The sequence below is a fragment of the Phoca vitulina genome, unplaced genomic scaffold (assembly GCF_004348235.1).
Source record: "Phoca vitulina isolate PV1807 unplaced genomic scaffold, GSC_HSeal_1.0 scaffold96, whole genome shotgun sequence".
In the NCBI taxonomy this organism is placed as follows: Eukaryota; Metazoa; Chordata; class Mammalia; order Carnivora; family Phocidae; genus Phoca; species Phoca vitulina.
The window spans coordinates 896,359-913,754 of NW_022589799.1; the positions used below are offsets into that span (position 1 = coordinate 896,359).

The window sequence follows — 17,396 nt, forward strand, 5'->3', positions numbered from 1 at the left end:
GCACCTGGCTAGGATTCTTTTCTATGTAGGAGTGGCCCAACCTGTTCCACAAGGACAGGATCGGACACCAGGTGACAGGATGCAAATGCGCAGAGCACCCCAACCAGCTCCTGACACTCAGCTTGTCCTCTTCTCTGCAGGTGTTTTCCTGCAGCTGCAGCTGGAAGAGGAGTCATCCCAGTAACAGTCACTGTGCCTTCCTGCTGACTGCCCTGCCTGCTTGGGGCCCACTGCACGGCAGGGAGGGTCCCCAGGAAGTGACTGGTGACGGGAAGGAGAGGGCGCGTTCCTCTGAATAAATAGATTCGTGGCGTCATTCTCAGGCTAAGACCCTTCTGTAGTAGGAAATCAGAATCCTGACAGCACCTCCCACACACCCACTTCCCCAGCCAGCGCCAAGAGATCTTCTGAGCACCTGCAGGTGCCGGGCCCTGGGTGAGGCACCAAGCACACAGTGAGGAAAGACTTTAAAGGGTATAGCCTGGGGGAGGGGGGTGACATAAAGTTTTGTTTCTTAGAAAGATGACTCTGGTGGCAGTAAAGGGAGGGTCAGCAAGCCTGAAGGTGGGAACCCTGGTTAGGAGACCCCTGCACGGCCCCCAGCTAAAGACAGTAAGGGCCTGCCGTGGGTCAGAGCTTTGAAGATGAAAGATGGAACATGTTACAAACAAAAGAGCGTGGGACTTTGCCACTAATTATAGGTAGTGGATTTGTGAAGAGTCTTCCAGGATGCCTCCAGGCTTCTGGCCTAGGAATTGCAGGTGGCATTACCAGGAGTGCAGAGAAGCAGGTTTGAGGTGGGGGTGAATAACAAGCTTCATTTTCCACGCACTGAGCTTGAAGTGCCCATGGTACTTCAGCCACATGGTGAGCACCAGCAGGAGCCTGGATATTGTGGTCTGGAGCTTGAGACGGATGAACAACTGCCTCAGTCTGTAAATCATCGACGTAAAAATGGACATGGAACCCCTGGGAGGGAAGTATAGAGTGAAAGGAGGGGAAGGGGGAGAAATGAAGGCTAGGGAAGCGGTCATAGATAGAACTTGCAGTTGGGCAAAGGACAAAAGCCACCAGAGACCAAGGATAGGACAGGATTGACTATTCTGAAGAGGGAGAGGTCAGCAGTGTCAAATGTTAAAAAGAAGGCAAGACAGATGGGGACTCAAAACAGGCCTTTGCCTTTGGCAATGAGGAAGGTGAGGGTCTTCTTTGCTGGGTGGGAGCAAAATCCAGATTATGGTGAATGAAAAAATGGATGGGACTGACAAAGTGAATCTAGATGATTCTTTCTAGGAATGTTGTTGTTATTGATGATGTTATTTAAGGAAAGAGGGTTGACTATATTTATAAATTGCTTTGGAAGGAGCCAGTGGAGAGAGGCTGAAACTCTAGCAGGGAGAGAGGTGTCATCCAGCAGAACAGCTATCTGGTCTCAGAGATGGATCAAGAGCACCGCTGGAGACAGCAGCAGCGACTCTGATACCAAAAAAGGAAGGAGTAGAAGGGGGAGTGCATAGCAGGATGGGAGGTTGAGGGGATTCATGCCAGAGGACTTCAGTGCCCTCAGTGAAACAGGAGGCAAGGCCCTCAGTGGGGAGAGAGGTCTGGAAGAAGGGCAATGATTGCCATAGGCCACTGGGGGATCAGAACAAACCGACCCAGTACATGTGGGCCGAGGCATGCAGAAGGCCCAACCGCTGGTGGAAAACGGGGGTCTGGAGTATACTGACCTGGGGTGAGGGGAGGGCGTGAGCCAGCTAGCAGGACTACGGGATGATGGCGCTAAGTCAGGCAAGGAAACTGTGGTAAAGGAGAAAAAAGACCATGGCTAGCGCACATTTTTGAGGAGGAGTGGTCTGACATGAAGGAGAAGAATAGAGACTGGAGGAGGCAGTCGTCATCTGGGAGAAGCCAGAGCCTCCTCTGAGCAGAGGAGAGAAGTGGGAAACTGAGCAGCTGCCTCAGGGACAGGCAGGATGCCATCAAAACTAAGTGGGTGCAGAGGATGCCCAGGAAGAGGTCCAAGGACTTGAGAAGTGTTACCAAAGAATGAGAACTCCAAGGGGGCATATCACAAAGGATTTTATTATTAGATGTGGTAAAGCCAAATACTGAGACAGGTAAACCTTTACATCTCTGAAGTGTAACCCATATTTTAAATAGAAGAGACATAAAGTCCAGTTGTTGGTGTCTAGGAGTCACTCAGGAATCTGGCTGACAAAAGCTCTGCCATCTTTAACACATGACTTCCAAAATCATCCTGGATGTTGATATCCAGTTGCCAGATGAGAGAAGAGACAATCACAAGAGAGGTGTTTGGGACCAAGCCTCAAAGTATTTCCATTGACTAGAACTCAGTCATGAGGCCCCACCAATCAACAAAGGGAGGTTGGTTGGAAAATATGGTCTAACTACATGTTGGGGAAGAAAGGGAAAAGGGTTTGGTGCGTAGCTGGCAACCACTGTCTCCGTTTGAGAGGAGGATGGGCGGAGGAAGGAAGAGTCCATATCCAAACCCTTATCCTGGGAAGTGAAGAATTCAAGTTCAGGATGAGACTGAGGTTCCAGGAGCTGGGACCCCCATCCTGGCACAGGGTGGAAATCTACAGAGTGGGAAGCTCTCATGCAAGACCCCACAGCAGGGCTGGGAATGTCAGCCTTGACTGGCTAAGGCCAGGAGAACAGGCAGGGATATTGGTAAGGGAAATAAGGTTATCAGCTGCTGGAACACTTCCCTAGGCTCTAGGGCTTTGATAAATGCCTCTCCTCTCCAGGACGTCAAGTATTACAGCTTTCTAGGCAGAAACGGGGAGTTGCTGCCTGCACACTTAAAACAAAATTCATCTGGAATGCAACTACTGTAAAGGTAGATGGAGTGGAATCCAACTAGTCACTCAGGCAAATGTGGCAGTTTAGTCTGCTTAAAGCAGAGGATAGGGGCCCCTGGGTGGCTCAGTAATTTAAGCGTCTACCTTCGGCTCAGGTCATGATCCCAGGGTCCTGGGATCGAGCCCCACATTGGGCTCCGCTTCTCCCTCTCCTGCTGTCCCTGCTTGTACTCTCTCTCTCTCTGTCAAATAAATAAATCTTAAAAACAAACAAACAAAAAAAGCAGAGGATATGTTTTCTCCAGGTTCCTGAGTCAAGTGTCAAGAGAACCAAAGAGTGAATAATGCAAGTGTAAGAATAACCAATTCAAGAAGGCAGGAAACTCTGGTAGCTCATACCAGCTCTTAAAGAAAGGGCCCCGAAGGCCTTTGTGGAACTGCAGAGCTAAGTCATTCATCAAAGGTCTCACGTAAGGAGCCAGAGCTGTAAGTCACAATATACCACCAACCCCATCACCTGCCAGTGGCCACAGTGAGCCCTGTAGCAAATTATGCTAGTAGGCCATGCTCAAAGCCATGGAAAGACAGCTTAGTGAGACCCAAAAGCCCAGGGAGTCTCAGAGCAGTTGCCTGCCTGCTTGGAGGAAAGTCCTGTGCCCTGCCTGCCTCTTCATCAGGCTTGAACCCAGATGATTTCGGTAATGCCCAGTCCTCCAGGTGTCCCTCTACAGTGGCACCAGCAGGAAGAAGGCGATCAGGGCCTCGGGTCACATGTGATGCTCTCCAGGAGTGGCAGTGATGGTGAAGAGGCGGTGCTCCGGGCCCATTCAAGGGAGCATGTCTGCTCCAGTCCAAAGAACTCTAGGGTCCAAGTAAAAAACAATGCTCTTTGACATCGAAGATCTGGCTTCTAGCCTCAACTCTGCTCTGTTTGGCACGTCATTGCTTTCTGGGTCTTTTCCTTGCTCTATACAAATGGAAGGACAGGTGAGGTGATGTCTAAGTTCCTTCCAGGTCTGATATCTTCTTGTTCTCATTAAGTCAACTTGTGGCCACTCCGTGTGCCAGTCACTTGCTTGATGGCTCTCAGATCCCTACCCCTCCCGTACTCTGCCTTAGACTGTGCAGGGCCAGTGCCTACAACCTGCATTTCCCAAGGCTCCTTTGTCACCTGGCTTTGAGAGGCCCTGGTGGCAGACTGGAAGGTGGAAAGTAGCAAGAAGTTAGGGTAGTTCGCCCCTTCTCTTTGCTTTGAAAGGCAACTCAAGTAATGGCTGTGTCTCCACGCTTCCAGATCCTGCTAGACCGTCCTAACCAACCTATCTGCCTTTTTAGCTCTTTCAACACCTTTGTAACAAGTTCCCTATGTTAAACTCCCTCTGTTCAACTGCCCAGCAGGTGCTATTTTCCTCACCAAACCCTGACTGATGCAGCCAGGCTATGGATGATCTATACCCAGTTCTTAGTCCCACTGCTGTCCGACCCAGGTGGTGTGCACTCTTCTATGTGCCCTTGATTTTAACCACCAAGAGAAGGAAATGGAAGGAGAAAGAGAGCCAGACCAAAGTGAACTGTCAACGACTGAGACAATCCTAAACCAAATCTCTGCCCATTTTCCCTCTGCATCTGTACAAATGAACACAGCTGGAGAAAAATCTCACAACCATGCTGTTTGGTCTCAGCATAAAGTCGTGGCTGCTATCCTTTAGGCGAGCCTGCAATACTGCCCAGCAGCCACCTTGCCTTTCCCCTGTCCTCCTGGGTGACTGTTCCTTTCCTGGTCCTTTCTACTCAAGCCCTAGAGTCACCTCCTCCGCCAACCATCATCACTCTCAGCTGGTAACCTTACATCCTGCTTCCTGAGCAATTAGAAGCATTCAGAGGGAACAAGTTCCCACCACCCACTCCTCCACCTTCTACCTCTACTCAGTTATTCTACCTTCTCTCCAGTAACTGGGTGAGCTGTCCACACAGCAATCAAAGGACAAGCTCCAGATTGATTTCTCATGCGCAATACCTATTCTTTGTGTCTATTCAGGAATATTGCTGCATTAATTCTCCTTTGTCTCTTCTACATTACCAATTCTCCCCTTCCTATGGAATCTTTCCCATCAGCATACAAACATACCATTATTTCTGTGATTTAAAAGTTTCTCTCTGGGGGCACCTGGGTGGCTCAGTTGGTTAAGCATCCGCTTTTGGCTTAGGTCATGATCCCAGGGTCCTGGGCTCCCTGCTCAGAGGCGAGTCTGCTTCTCCCTCTCCCTCTGCCTGCCACTCCCCCTGCTCATGCTCTCTCTCTCTCTCTCAAATGAATAAATTAAAAAAAAAAACTTCTCTCTTGATTCCACTTCCCGCTTGGCCACTACCCCACTTGCCCCTGCTTTTTCAGCAAATTCTTCAAGAGAGGTTTGTTGGGTTTTTTGCTCTCTCTTTCCCCTAACCTTTCTGCAGCCCACTCCAACCAGGCTTTTGCTTCTACCACTGCACTGAAACTGCTCTTGGCAAAGTCACCAATGACTTTGCATTGCTAAATCCAATGATCGATTCTCAGTCCTCACCTTACTGGGTCTTGCCACAGCATCTGGCACAGCTGGTTCTCCTCCTCTCCCCTCTAAATGATGGCGTGCCCAGTGCCTGGGTGGCTCAGTCATGATCCCAGATGCCAGATCGAGTCTTGTGTCAGGCTCCTTGCTCAGCGGGGAGTCTGCTTCTCCCTCTGCCCCTCCTCCCATTCGTTCTCTCAATCTCTTTCTCTCTCTCTCATAAATAAATAACATCTTCCAAAAAAATGTTGGCGTGCCCAGGACTCAGTCTTGAACCTTGAGCCCAGGATCCTTACTCTTTTCTACCTACACTTCATCAAGTCTCCTGACTTTAAATTCCATTTTCATTTCTCTTGGTGCCCACACTTACATTTCCAGTCTGGACCTTTCCTCTGAGCTCCAGGTTCATATATGCAACTGCTTACTCAATGTCTCCATTTATTTTTTTTTTTAAAGATTTTATTTATTTATTTGACAGAGAGAGAGACAGCGAGAAAGGGAACACAAGCAGGGGGAGTGGGAGAGGGAGAAGCAGGCTTCCCGCGGAGCAGGGCGCCTGATGCGGGGCTCGATCCCAGGACCCTGGGATCATGACCTGAGCCGAAGGCAGACGCTTAACGACTGAGCCACCCAGGCGCCCCTCAATGTCTCCATTTAGATGTCTGGCAGGCTTCTCAAACTTCATAGACCCAAAACTGAACTCCTAATCTTTCCTCTTCTCAGCAAATGGTAACTCCATTCTTCCAGTTGCTCGGGCCAAAAACCTTGGATCATTCTTTCTCTTTATACGGGGATGGATCCATTTATTGACTTGATCTTCAGAACAGATCTAGAAACTGACTACTACAATCCTGATCTATGCCCCAATCATCTTGTGCAAAGATTATTTCAATAGTCTCCTATCTGATTTCTCTAATTATGCCCTTATCCCCTTCATTTTGTTCTCACCAGAGCAACCCTTTTAATACATGGCAAGTCATATCACTCCTCGGCTCAAATAAAAGCTAAAATTGTCACAGCTTTTATGTGCCTATGAGTCCCAACAGCATCTGGCCTTATTATCCCTCTGACTCCATCTCCCCTTCACTCATTCTGTTCCAGCTATGCTGACCAGTTTGCCTCCTTGAACACTCCAGGCATGCTTCTGCCTGAGCGCCACTCATTGATGATTCCTTCTGCCTAGAATGCTTTTCCCTCAGAAAACCTTCCTCTTTCCATGTCATTACTGAAATATTCCCTTCTCAATGTGGCCATCCGTGACCACCCCATTTAAAACTGAGTGCTCTTCTATGATCCTTCCCTACTTTATTTTCTTCCCAACACTGATTTCCTTCTCATAAACTGTACTTTTTTTGCTAATTTTTTTTGTCTGTTATCTTTCTTCCTCCACTAAAGTATCAACTTCACCTGGGTAGAAGATGTACCTGTTTTCTCACTGCTATATCCTCCAGTCCAGCACAGTGCTTGGCACATAGTAGGTAGTCTGTAACTGAATGAATGAATGAAGCCGCAAAATCAAACTTCCCTGAATTCTACCCTACCTCTGGACTTCTTATTATAAAAGCCAAAAATGTCGTCATCAAGCCAGATTGAGTTGGGGTTTCTGTTTTCTTGTGCTTTTAGCGGAAGTGAGCTGAACTGATGCCCATGTGTTATCTCACTTAATCCTCATACCAACTCTGAGAGTTAGGTATGTTCTCTCCCTCTTCCAGATGGGAAAGGTGAACCCCAGAGAGATTAAGTTATGTGCCAGAGATCACACAGCTAGTAAATTGCAGAGGGATCCTCAACCCATCTGATTGATGCTAAAGCCTAGAGTTCTTGGCTGCAGCACTCCACACAGACCACCCTCCCCAGAAAGGACACCAGGGCTGAGCTGAGTCAGGAGCCACGGAACTGGAGGGTTTGAGGTCACCAGGGATCTCCACAAAAGAAACACATGCTCTTGGGTGCCTGGGTGGCTCAGTCGTTAAGTGCCTGCCTTCGGCTCAGGTCATAATCCCAGGGTCCTGGGATGGAGCCCCGCATTGGGCTCCCTGCTCCACGGGAATCCTGCTTCTCCCTCTCCCACCCCCCCTGCTTGTGTTCCCTCTCTCGCTGTCTCTATCGAAAAATAAAGATAAAAATCTTAAAAAAAAAAAAAGAAACACATGCTCTTTTAAAACTCTCAAGTATCAGATGTCAAAATAACCATCTTGTTTCCTACATCCTGTTGTTGTTTGCATGTTTATTGTCTGTCTCTCCCCTTAGCCTGCTCCCCATTCTATATATCCCCAGCACCTACACAGTGAATGGATGAATAAACTGATTCAGGGATAATTCTGCTTAGTGTCATTAATTCATTCAACAAATCCTGATTGAGCACCTGCCTTGTGCTAAGCACTGTCTTCATGACACTTACAGTCTAATTAAGACAGTAGATAAATAATCACATACAAAAATCACAGAAGAAAAAAACCTGTGACCAATGCCAGAAAGGAAAAGTATGGGGTGCTGGGAAAGCATACAACAGAAGCCCCTATTTAGATGGGAGGTTGTCAGTGAGGGCCTCCAGATCTGAAGGATGAAAGTGGGGAGTCATCCTAGGAGGGGAAACAGCCTATGCAAAGATCCTAAGGAGGGAATGCGCCTCATGTCTTTGAGAGACTGAGGGATGGCGGGTGCAGCTGAGGGGCTGATCTTGCCAATGGCGGCCTGTGCTTCCTAGGATCCTCTTGCAGGGGAGGGGAAGGGAGGAGAGGCACCCTCCACGTTTGCAGGTGAACAGCCTTCTGCCAACGACAAGGCACACAGGCCAGCCGGAGCTCGACCCACTGATAGAACCAGCTCTGTCCTCAGTGTCTCCTTGTCCAGAAATCTGGATCCTGATCACTTTTCCTTGGGCCATGTAGTTCAGAGAACTAGTCACTGCAAGTCACTCTGTCTGAGAGCTACTGCGATGGCTCCGGACTAGGACAATGGGGGCCAAAGCAGGATTCCAGCAAGGACGGCTTTGCACAATATGCAGTGTGTGTGACCACGGCTATGGGTTTCTGCTAGCAAGGTTAGGGTGCAGGCCGGGCAGCACAGAGGGATGGAGGCCACTGCCCACTGATGACCTCCTTCTTCTTCACCGCAGCCCTCCTAGGAGGCCAGCAGAGGAGGCTGGGACCCAGGACTGGCTTGCTGCTGGAAACCTGGAGGAAGGAGTTAAGGCCGGGCTGATGACCGTGGAGACAGAGCTCTGTTTATCCAGGAAAAGAGGTCGGACGTAGGCAACGGAGGCCCCTGCCAACTCCTCCCTGAACGACTGGGCTGGGGGAGCAAGCTGGAGAGGAAGTTGCTCCCCTCCGGGCTCTGCACACCAGCCAGCCGGAGGCCAGGAACCAGCGGCAGCCCACAGGTGAGGCCTGCGCTCCGGCCGTCTGACCGAGCCCGCCGTGGGCTCGGACTCCCAGGCCGGCGGACGCTCGGAACGTCGCGGTCCCGCGGGTGGGGCGCGGGGGCGCGGTGAGCGAGCGGCGGCGGAGCCTCGGGGAGCAGGCTCTGGGGGTGGCAGAGAATCAATAGCGCCTTTGTGCTCAGTGTTTTCCTAGGGAGGGAAGGAGTGGAGAGTGGGAGTGGCGGCCCAACGGCCGCTCCGCCCTGCAGACTCGGAATGCCTTGGGGCTGGGAGGCTGGAGCAGGACAACCAGGGCTGGGAGAGGAGGGTATTCTGTGACCCCCCCGTCCCCGGGGGTGCGACTCCTGGGACCGGCCCTGGGTGCTCCCGGGACAGCAGTCAGCTGTGCAGCGAGTGGGCTTCTGGCCTGGAGCCACTCAGAAAGGAGAGGGAGGAGCAAGAGGAAGCAGGGGGGCTGGGGCCGAAGGACGGACGGCTCAGGCTGGAGAGCCTTGCTCCCAGCTCCGGGCGAAGGCAGCCCGAGGGGCGCCACCCAAGACCTTGGAGGAGAGTCTGAGTTCGGGATGGGCGAGGGAGAAGGGGATGAGCCTGCCAAGGGCCTCTGCGTCTCTTCAGGGGAGCAGGATGTACCAGGAGGGTTCGGGATCCGTGTCCGAGTTTGTGACTACAGACCTTTTGATAATTTGAGAATGTTCCTCCATTCTCCGAATAGTAGCCTGGAGTTCTAGTGGGTGTGTTGGGCCTTCTAACTCTTTAGTGAGTGAGCATCTTTAGCACTAATGGCAGAGTCTGAGATCGCGGGTGTCTAAAGGCCTGCGTCTGAAAATGTGACTGTCCAGTGCCCTCCATTTCTCCCCAGGCCCCCAGGCTTCACCGCCCCCCTTGTTTTTCCTGCTCAGATAGGGGCCCGTGTACCGGGCGGGGGGGGGGACGGGGGGGCGGGGGTGGAGTGCGCCGTGGTCGACCAACCGGTGTATGTTCTCAGTATCACCCACCTCCGGCCCTCTTCTGTCCTCCACAGGCCTCCACCGGGAACGCTGAATTTGCACCTACTCGGTCTCGCGGAATTCGGACCCCACTGCATGTGGCTCTTGGAGAAAGCCGGCTACCGGCTGGGGCCCCCGGAGTCCAGGCCCCGATGGGCGCCGTCCAGCCTGCTCCCTAAGCGCCGAGCCCCGGGCCCGCCCGCGCGCGCCTGCCCCAACGTCCTCACTCCCGATCGCATCCCGCAGTTCTGCATCCCGCCTCGGCTCCCGGACGTCAGGGGCGCCGAGCCCCCGGCCGGGCGCAGCCTCCCCGCGGCCTGTTCGCTGCCGCACCTGGCAGGCCGCGAAGGCTGGGCCTTCCTGCCCGAGAGCCCGCACACGCGCCGGCGCGAGTCCCTGTTCCACCCGCCGCCCCCGCCGCCCGCCGCCGCCCCCGCCCCCGCCCCCGCCCGGGGGCTTTCCCCAGCGCACGCCCGGCTGCACGTGTCCGCCCCGGACCTGCGCCTCTGCCGGGCCGCCGACAGCGACACGGGCTCGTCGCCCGAGTCGTCGCCCTTCGGCTCGCCGCGGCCTGGCCCCGGCCGGCCCCGGCCGCACTCGCTGGCCCCCGAGGAGGCGAGCTCGGCCGACACCAGCCCGCACGCGCCGCGCCGCGCGGGGCCGCCCGGGCCGCCGCTCTTCCACCTGGACTTCCTGTGTTGCCAGCTGCGGCCGACCAAGGACAGCGTGCTGCGCCTCGCGCCCCGCGGCGGCCGGCTGCGGCTCTCCGCCGACTACCAGGCCGGGCCCGGGCGGCTGCGCCTGCGCCTGGTGAGCGCCGAGGGCCTGCCGCGGTCCCCCGCCGGCCCCGGGAGCGGCGGCGGCGGCTGCTGCGTGGTGCTGAGGCTGCGGCCGCGCGTCCGGCCACGGGGCCAACGGAGCCGCGTGGTCAAATGCAGCGCCAACCCCATCTTCAACGAGGACTTCTTCTTCGACGGGCTGGGCCCGCCAGACCTGCCCGCCCGCAGTCTGAGGGCCAAGGTGCTGGACAGGGGCGCAGGCTTCCGCAGAGACGTGCTGCTGGGGGAGTGTGAGACGCCCCTCACTGCCCTGCTGCCCCCCTTGGGTGGGGGGCTAGGTCCAGGGACCTCCCTGGCGCCTGCCCATCTCAGCCTGTAGACTGGGAGACTGTCTCTTCCTCAAAGAGGTCTTCGTTCTTTTCACTTGCCCAGCCTGTATTTATTTTTGCTAATAAAATGTCTGTTTTTAGCAGGATCTCTCCCCTTGTCGGCACCCTACACTCAGATCTACAGCCTGCTCTCTTCCCTCAGTCTTGGCTATACCAGGGATGGAAGAAGCTCATTCACGCTGACTTGGAGCAGACCTCAAGTGGTGGTTTTCAAACTTGAGTGAGCATTAGAGTAATCAGACATCAGCAGTCCTGGGCTCCATCCCCAAGAGATGCTGAAGCTACGTTAATAGGTCTGGGCTGGGTAGGGCCCTGTCCAAAAAGGCCTCCACCCCTTCAGGGGGCCCTCCCATCACTGCAGAAAAAGCTCTGTGACCGAAACCAACATTAGCCACCTTGCCCCCAGGGGGTTCCTTGGGGCTGCACAGGGGAAATCAGCAGTCCCCCACTCATCTACCTCCTCCCCACTTGTACCCACATCTGTCCTGAGGAGAGATGAAATTTCCGTGTCTTGAGAGTGAGTCAGGAGACGTCAGCACACAGTGCTGAGCTAGGTGTCCTCTCTCTTGCCTATGCCTGTGCCACCCCAGGGCGCGAAGGCGCAGCCAGGTGTCCGAGTAGCGCTTGAGGACTGGATGGTGGAGATAAAATGTCCCAGGGATTGAGATGGGGAGGGCGTCCTACCTGAGTGTGAGAGCTCTTCTCAAAGATGCCCAGAAAAAGCTACCCCAGTGAATAGGGGGAGGGTGGGGAAGGAGATGGATAAATGTAGGTCAGATTGTGATTACCTCCTACCTGAATGTCCCTGACGTCAGCAGTGACCTTCTTCTTCTTCTTCTTCTCTCTCTCTCCACCTTCCCTGGAGTTGGTTCCTGTTGGCTCAGGCCAGGCTTAGAGGAAGGAAGGAGGGAGGGAGGGAGAGGAGGAGGAAGGCACTGGGCCAACCCAGCTTCTTTCCCCCTCCCCCTTGGGCCCTTTCTCAGTTTCCATGGTGCCTTGAACCAGGGATGAGCCTGCTGGATCCCGATAAACCTCAGCATGTGTAATTTTAACACAACACACACGCACTTCTGTCAGATCGCTGGGATGCCTTCTCCCTCCCCTGATTAGGTGCCCCCACCAGCTGCCCCAGCCCAAGGCCAGGGAAACCTTGCTCCAGCTGTCCACCAGGTGGTAGCATTGACCAAACAATAATAAGGGCTAATATCACCCAGCAAGGAACTGTTCTACAACTGGTCAACTCATTTATACCTCCTAGCAACTCCCAGGAGGATTAAGTACTATTGTTAGCCAATGTGACCTTGGGCTTTACTCCTATAGTGAGGAGTAAAGCTAGGATATAGGCGTAAAGCTAGGATTTGAACCCAGAGGGTCTGGTTCCAGAGTCTGGGCTCTTAACCCCCTCACTATACTATCTCTAAGAGTCAGCTGCCACCTCCCACCCAGGTCACTCTGAAAGGAGTGTCCTCCTTCCCTAGAATGACAGCGCTCCCATTCTTTCAGTCTGTGAAATCACCCATGGGTCTAGCTCTGTCCTTAATACTGTCCTTCTACTTCAGCCCCAAATCCCCCCATCACAACCTTTGGTGAACAACTGGATTTGATGTCCATTTGAAAGTCCCTGGAAAGAAATGTAGAGGTCATTTAACTTTCATTCATGCATTCCTGCAACACAAGGTAGGGAGGCCCCATGGAGATGCCAGTGATCAAAACAGACATAGGGATCAGACAAGTTAGAAAATGAATAAGTAAAATGTAAAAAAAAAAAAAAAAAAGTTACTTGGTAAAACGTTATGGAGAAAAAGAAAGCGGCTTCCTAGGAAAGGGGAGTCAGATAAAGAGAAGGGAAGACTATAGGAATGGAAAGAGGGAGGGAAGGGCCCAAACCACTTTTTTTAACCACCATACTTTGGACCAGGTGCTGCAGCTTGTCTGTGTTATCCTAGTAATCATCACAACCGCCCCGTACGGTAGGTATTGTCATTCCCATTTTACTGAGAGAGAGATCAGAGAGGTTAAGTAAACTGGCCTGGGAATGGCCTGGCTGCAGGGAAGGTTTAGGACCCTGGCTCCCCCAGATCCCCCAACCCCAGCCTGCTGCTCAGAGGAGGCTGTGAGGTGGGGATTCAAAGAGCAACTCACTCAGGTCACAGCTGTGAGCTGCCCCCTGTGCTGGAGGCCAGTGTCCCCGGAGGAACTTCCTGGCTAGCTAAAGCCACAGAAACGTGCCCGGGACAAATAAGGTGCTAAGAACCCCCCACTGTGTGCACACTGCAGGGGGCCTCAAAGCCTGTTCACAGGACAGTTACTATCGTCCCCTTTTGACTGGTGTGCTCACTGAAGACTAATAAATAGCAGGCCATGTTCTTATCCAAGTCTTTTGGCTCCAAAAATCCCAGCTCCCGCCTTTCAGCACCCCCTGCCGCGTCCTGGGCTAAGTGACCACAGATGTTACCTGACAGATGATGAGTGGTACAGGCAGGGCCACCATGGAAAGTTCAGGGCCAGGAGCTGGGGTCAAACTCCTACCGTTCCCTCCACCCACAGTGGCCTTTGTGACAGGAAGGGGGAGGGGTGGAGGCCGTGAGCTCTACAGATGTTGATAGAGCCTAGGTTGTGCTTTTTTTAATGGTTGAGGGAGGAGGAGGTACAGCCCCCTCCCTGGGTCACTGCCGTGGGTTGAGGTCTCTCCGGGACCCAAGAAAAGTTGTCCTCATCATTGAATCAGGCTTCCCAGAGGAGGTGGCCCTTGAAGGACGGGGCTGGGGCAGTATGGGGCCTGCAGGCTGTCCAGACCCCACATACTTTCTACCTTCACACCCCCAGGCCCTCCCTGGAAGGGCAGGCTTGCACTGAGCTTTAAGTGGTTTCTGTGGTTTAGAGGGTGGGGAGGAAGGGAAAACAAGTCGGTGACTGCTCCCCAGTTCCAAGCCGCCACCACCACCCTCTACCCCCTCCAGGCTGCTTGCCCCCTGCATTGAGATTCCCCAGTCTGATAAGGGAACTTGGGCACGTGGGGGATGAAATGATTCTCTGATCCCTATCAGCCTCTTCCTTGCATAAGAATTGTAAGAATGAATTCGAGGAGGAAAAAAACCACTGCCCCGCTTTGAAAGGACTGATTCCTCCAGAAAAGGGGCTGTCATTGCAGCAGGAGGGAAGAAGATTAGGCATGAGGGTGGACTTCCCAAAAGGATGATCATGGTACCTTCTTGCCCTAGGGAGAAAGAACCCCAGGCATCCATGCTTAGGACAGGGAAGGGGTGGAGACCCAAGAATGTCCAGGAGGCATGTGACTTGCTTAGGCCTAGAGGCCAGGACCCTGTCTTCCAAACCCCCAGTCACTTCCTCCCCACCCTGCGCAGTGGCACGAGTGGCTGGGAGGGGCAGCCATACTCATGGTATCGGGGGTGGCCAGACCACCTGGCACGGTGCCCCCAACCGGGAGCTCAGAAAAGCCCTGTGAGACCCAGAGTCACAGAGGAAGAGAGGCTGGAAGAGGAGAAAAGACGGGGAGGCACAGAAAACAGAACAATAGACAGGGAGGGGCGGGCAGGGAGAGACACAGAGAGAGGATCCTGAGTGGAAGCAAAGCCAATCATCGGGCTGGGAAGGGGAGAGCCATACAACAGGACCCCAATCCTCCCCTGCACCCCTGTCCCTCTGCCTCTGGCTGGCTCTACTTGTCTGCCAGAGGGCACTAGGTGGAGTGTGCTTTGGAGAGCGTTGCCTCTTAATCCAAGCCTGCCCGAGGGGGAGAGCCCCAAAACAGACTGGCATCCTGTTCTGTACAGAGAAGTGTGGGCCATAGATAGATAGACAGACAGATCTATGTGGGCCACACAGATGCATGGGCCATGCGTTTACCAAAAGGATATGGGGGTAATCAGAGGCACAGATACATCACTGTCAGACCCTTGGCACAAGGAGGTCCCCAAAAGCGGCCACTCCACTCTTCCTCACTCCCTATCCCCTTGCCCACCATCCTAGGAGTTGGGAAGTCCTTCTCTACGCGTCTAACCTTTGTCCCTCGAGCTGCGGCCATTGGGAGACCCTGGGAGTTACCCAGGAATGGAGGTGCTGATGGTAGCAGAGTGTGAAGCTCCAGGGTGGGGCGGGAGTGGAGGATGGCGAGATGGGAGGGCAGGAGAGGGAAGGGACAGCTGCCTGCCCTCTCCACGCCAGGTGCCACGTGCTGTGGCGGGGCTGCCTCCTGCTCTGCTGTTTACCAGCCGGGAGCGAGCAGGAGGAGGTGCCAGGGAGCCGCCCCACTGCATCTTGGCCCCTGGCCAGCCAGCCTGTTGGGTAACCAGGAGAGCCAGGCCCAGCTAATCAAACTCTGGACCGAGACTGTGCAGGACAGAAGTGGCATCCAGGACCTGCACCAGCCTCATTCTGTCCCGAAGCCTTCTGCAGAGCCCTTCCTCTGTGCGGGCCCCAGTGTGCGCCCACCGAGTCTGGGGGCTCTACTTCCTCCAACTGGTGCAGTGCGGCGTCTCTCCTGGCCTCTCCCCTCCCCTTGCTCCTCTGCCCCCACACACCCCTCCAGCCCTGCAACACGGCCCCTGACAGACGAGGAAAATGTGGAGGCATCAGCAAGCCACAGAATTCTAGGGAAAGGCAGCGAGGTGCAGGGGCTAAGCAGGCAGAGGCCTCAGGAACTGAGGAACCATGGGATGAGTTTGACCTCCTCCTGGAGGAGCGGCACCCACCCCCAACCGCTCCCCCCCCAGAGAAGCCCTGTTCTTGTCACCTCTCTTGGTCAGGTAGAAAACACACCAACCTGAAGTCACAAAGACCTGGGTTCAAATCATGGGGCAGCCACTTATTGTCCTCAGGCAAGTCAGTAATATCTTTGAGCATCATGTAGCTTATGGGTAAATCTGGAATAATGGTGGCTGTTGTGAGGATCGAGGAAAATCATGGATTTACACAAAGTGCCTGGCAAACGCTAGTCCCCTTCCCTTCAGTTGTTCCTCCTTAAGGCTCCAAACGCTGTTCCTCTGGTCTCTCGCCCTGTCCCCTCCTGCTGCCAGGCCGCTCTGTCAGCCACTCCTTTCCCCTGCCTGCTGACTGGCCAGGTGCTCCCTCCTTGCTCCCTCCTCCCTCCCCTGGGCCCTGCTCCCTGCCCTCTGGGCAGCCAGGGCAGCAAGGACGGCACCAAGGGAGCTGCCCCATGGACAGGGTCCCACAGACACAGCACCGAGCCTCGCAGGGTAAGAGGCCCATGGCCCTGCAGGCAGGTGGAAAGGACTTGCCAGAAGAGAGAGAGAGATTGGAAGAGTCTGGTCAAGAAGCAAGGAGGAGGAGGAGGAGGAGGAGGGCAAGACAAGAAAGGAGGAGAGAGATGGATTGGCAGGAGATGCACGCCAGTCTTGAAGGAAACTGAAGGAGAAAGCAGGAGGAGGGGCTGGGGACACTGTGGAGGAGGAGAGCGTGGAAAGGGGGAGAAGCAGGAAACACGTGGAGAGGAAAGAAAGGGAGCAGCGGAGCAGGAAGAGACAGGTGCGGGGCGGGGAGGGGGTGAAGAGCGGAACCCAGGAAGGGTCAGAATGTGGGCAGGCCCTCCCCAGCGCGCGAGCGCCCCCTGCGAGGAGGGGGCGACACTGCTTTCCTCGGTGGGCAGAACGGGCCCCGGCGGCTGGAAGGCTGGCCACTCCACCTTCCGTTCATTCACCAATGGACGAACCTGTCCTGCCTTTCAGGGTGACAGACAGAGGCTTGGGGGAGGAAGCAACCACACCCTGTCAGCTGCCCATGCCCACTGGCCTGGCACTTTCCTCCGCACTGGTCCAGGAGGGTGGGGTTTCATTTCTGCAGAGAATGTGGGGCAGCAGACCGGGGGCAGTGGGGGACAGAGAGGCAGGCAGTCCCTGGCCCCCCGCGTGGTCTAACTCAGAGACCCTCTCAGAGCATGACCCACGGCCACATGCTTGGTCAGCTATGAGCACCAAAGGGAGTGAGTGCCAGCAGGCGCCGGGGGCCACCTGGTGGAGAACGGCTGGCAAGGGGAGCACCCCCACCCCAGGACTGCTCTGAGGTGCAAGGCTGGAGGCCAGGGAGAGGGTGCCACGTCAGGGAGGAAGCTGGGTGGGGCCAGTCAGGATCAGGGGGAGGGGGGAGGGGCCGGATGGAACCACTCCTTCCCTGGGCAGTCCTCCCCCACCCCACCCCCAGCAGAGCCCAACCCTTCTAGTCCATTCACCCCCACTCTGTCCCCCGCGGAGGAGGCCGGCCAGTGGGGAGCATCTCCTGGGCAGAGGGACAGTGTGTGGGGGATGGTGGAGACCAGGATTGGGCAGTGGAAGGAAAAATATAACAGGAGAGCAGATCCAGAGGTTAGGGAGACTCTAGGGGGCATGAGGGAGGGCTGCAGGCTTTTCTGGGACAAGAGGTTGGCCTTGTGCTCTATGAGGAGCTGCTGTGTGGTTGTAGGAAACGGACCAAGGTCTGGCAGGGGAAGCCTCTTCGAAGGGGACTCCCTTG

The 17,396-nt window shown here is 54.7% G+C and overlaps 1 protein-coding gene across 1 annotated transcript; it reads left to right on the forward strand.

Annotated features, from left to right (window-relative positions):
- Positions 1-3: 3 nt before the first annotated feature.
- Positions 4-12,629, forward strand: C2CD4D (C2 calcium dependent domain containing 4D). The gene is made up of 3 exons (XM_032396995.1): positions 4-435; positions 8,493-8,756; positions 9,778-12,629. Exon 3 carries the CDS (start codon positions 9,839-9,841, stop codon positions 10,898-10,900), a length of 1,062 nt encoding a protein of 353 aa, XP_032252886.1. The 5' UTR covers positions 4-435; positions 8,493-8,756; positions 9,778-9,838; the 3' UTR covers positions 10,901-12,629.
- Positions 12,630-17,396: the final 4,767 nt, after the last annotated feature.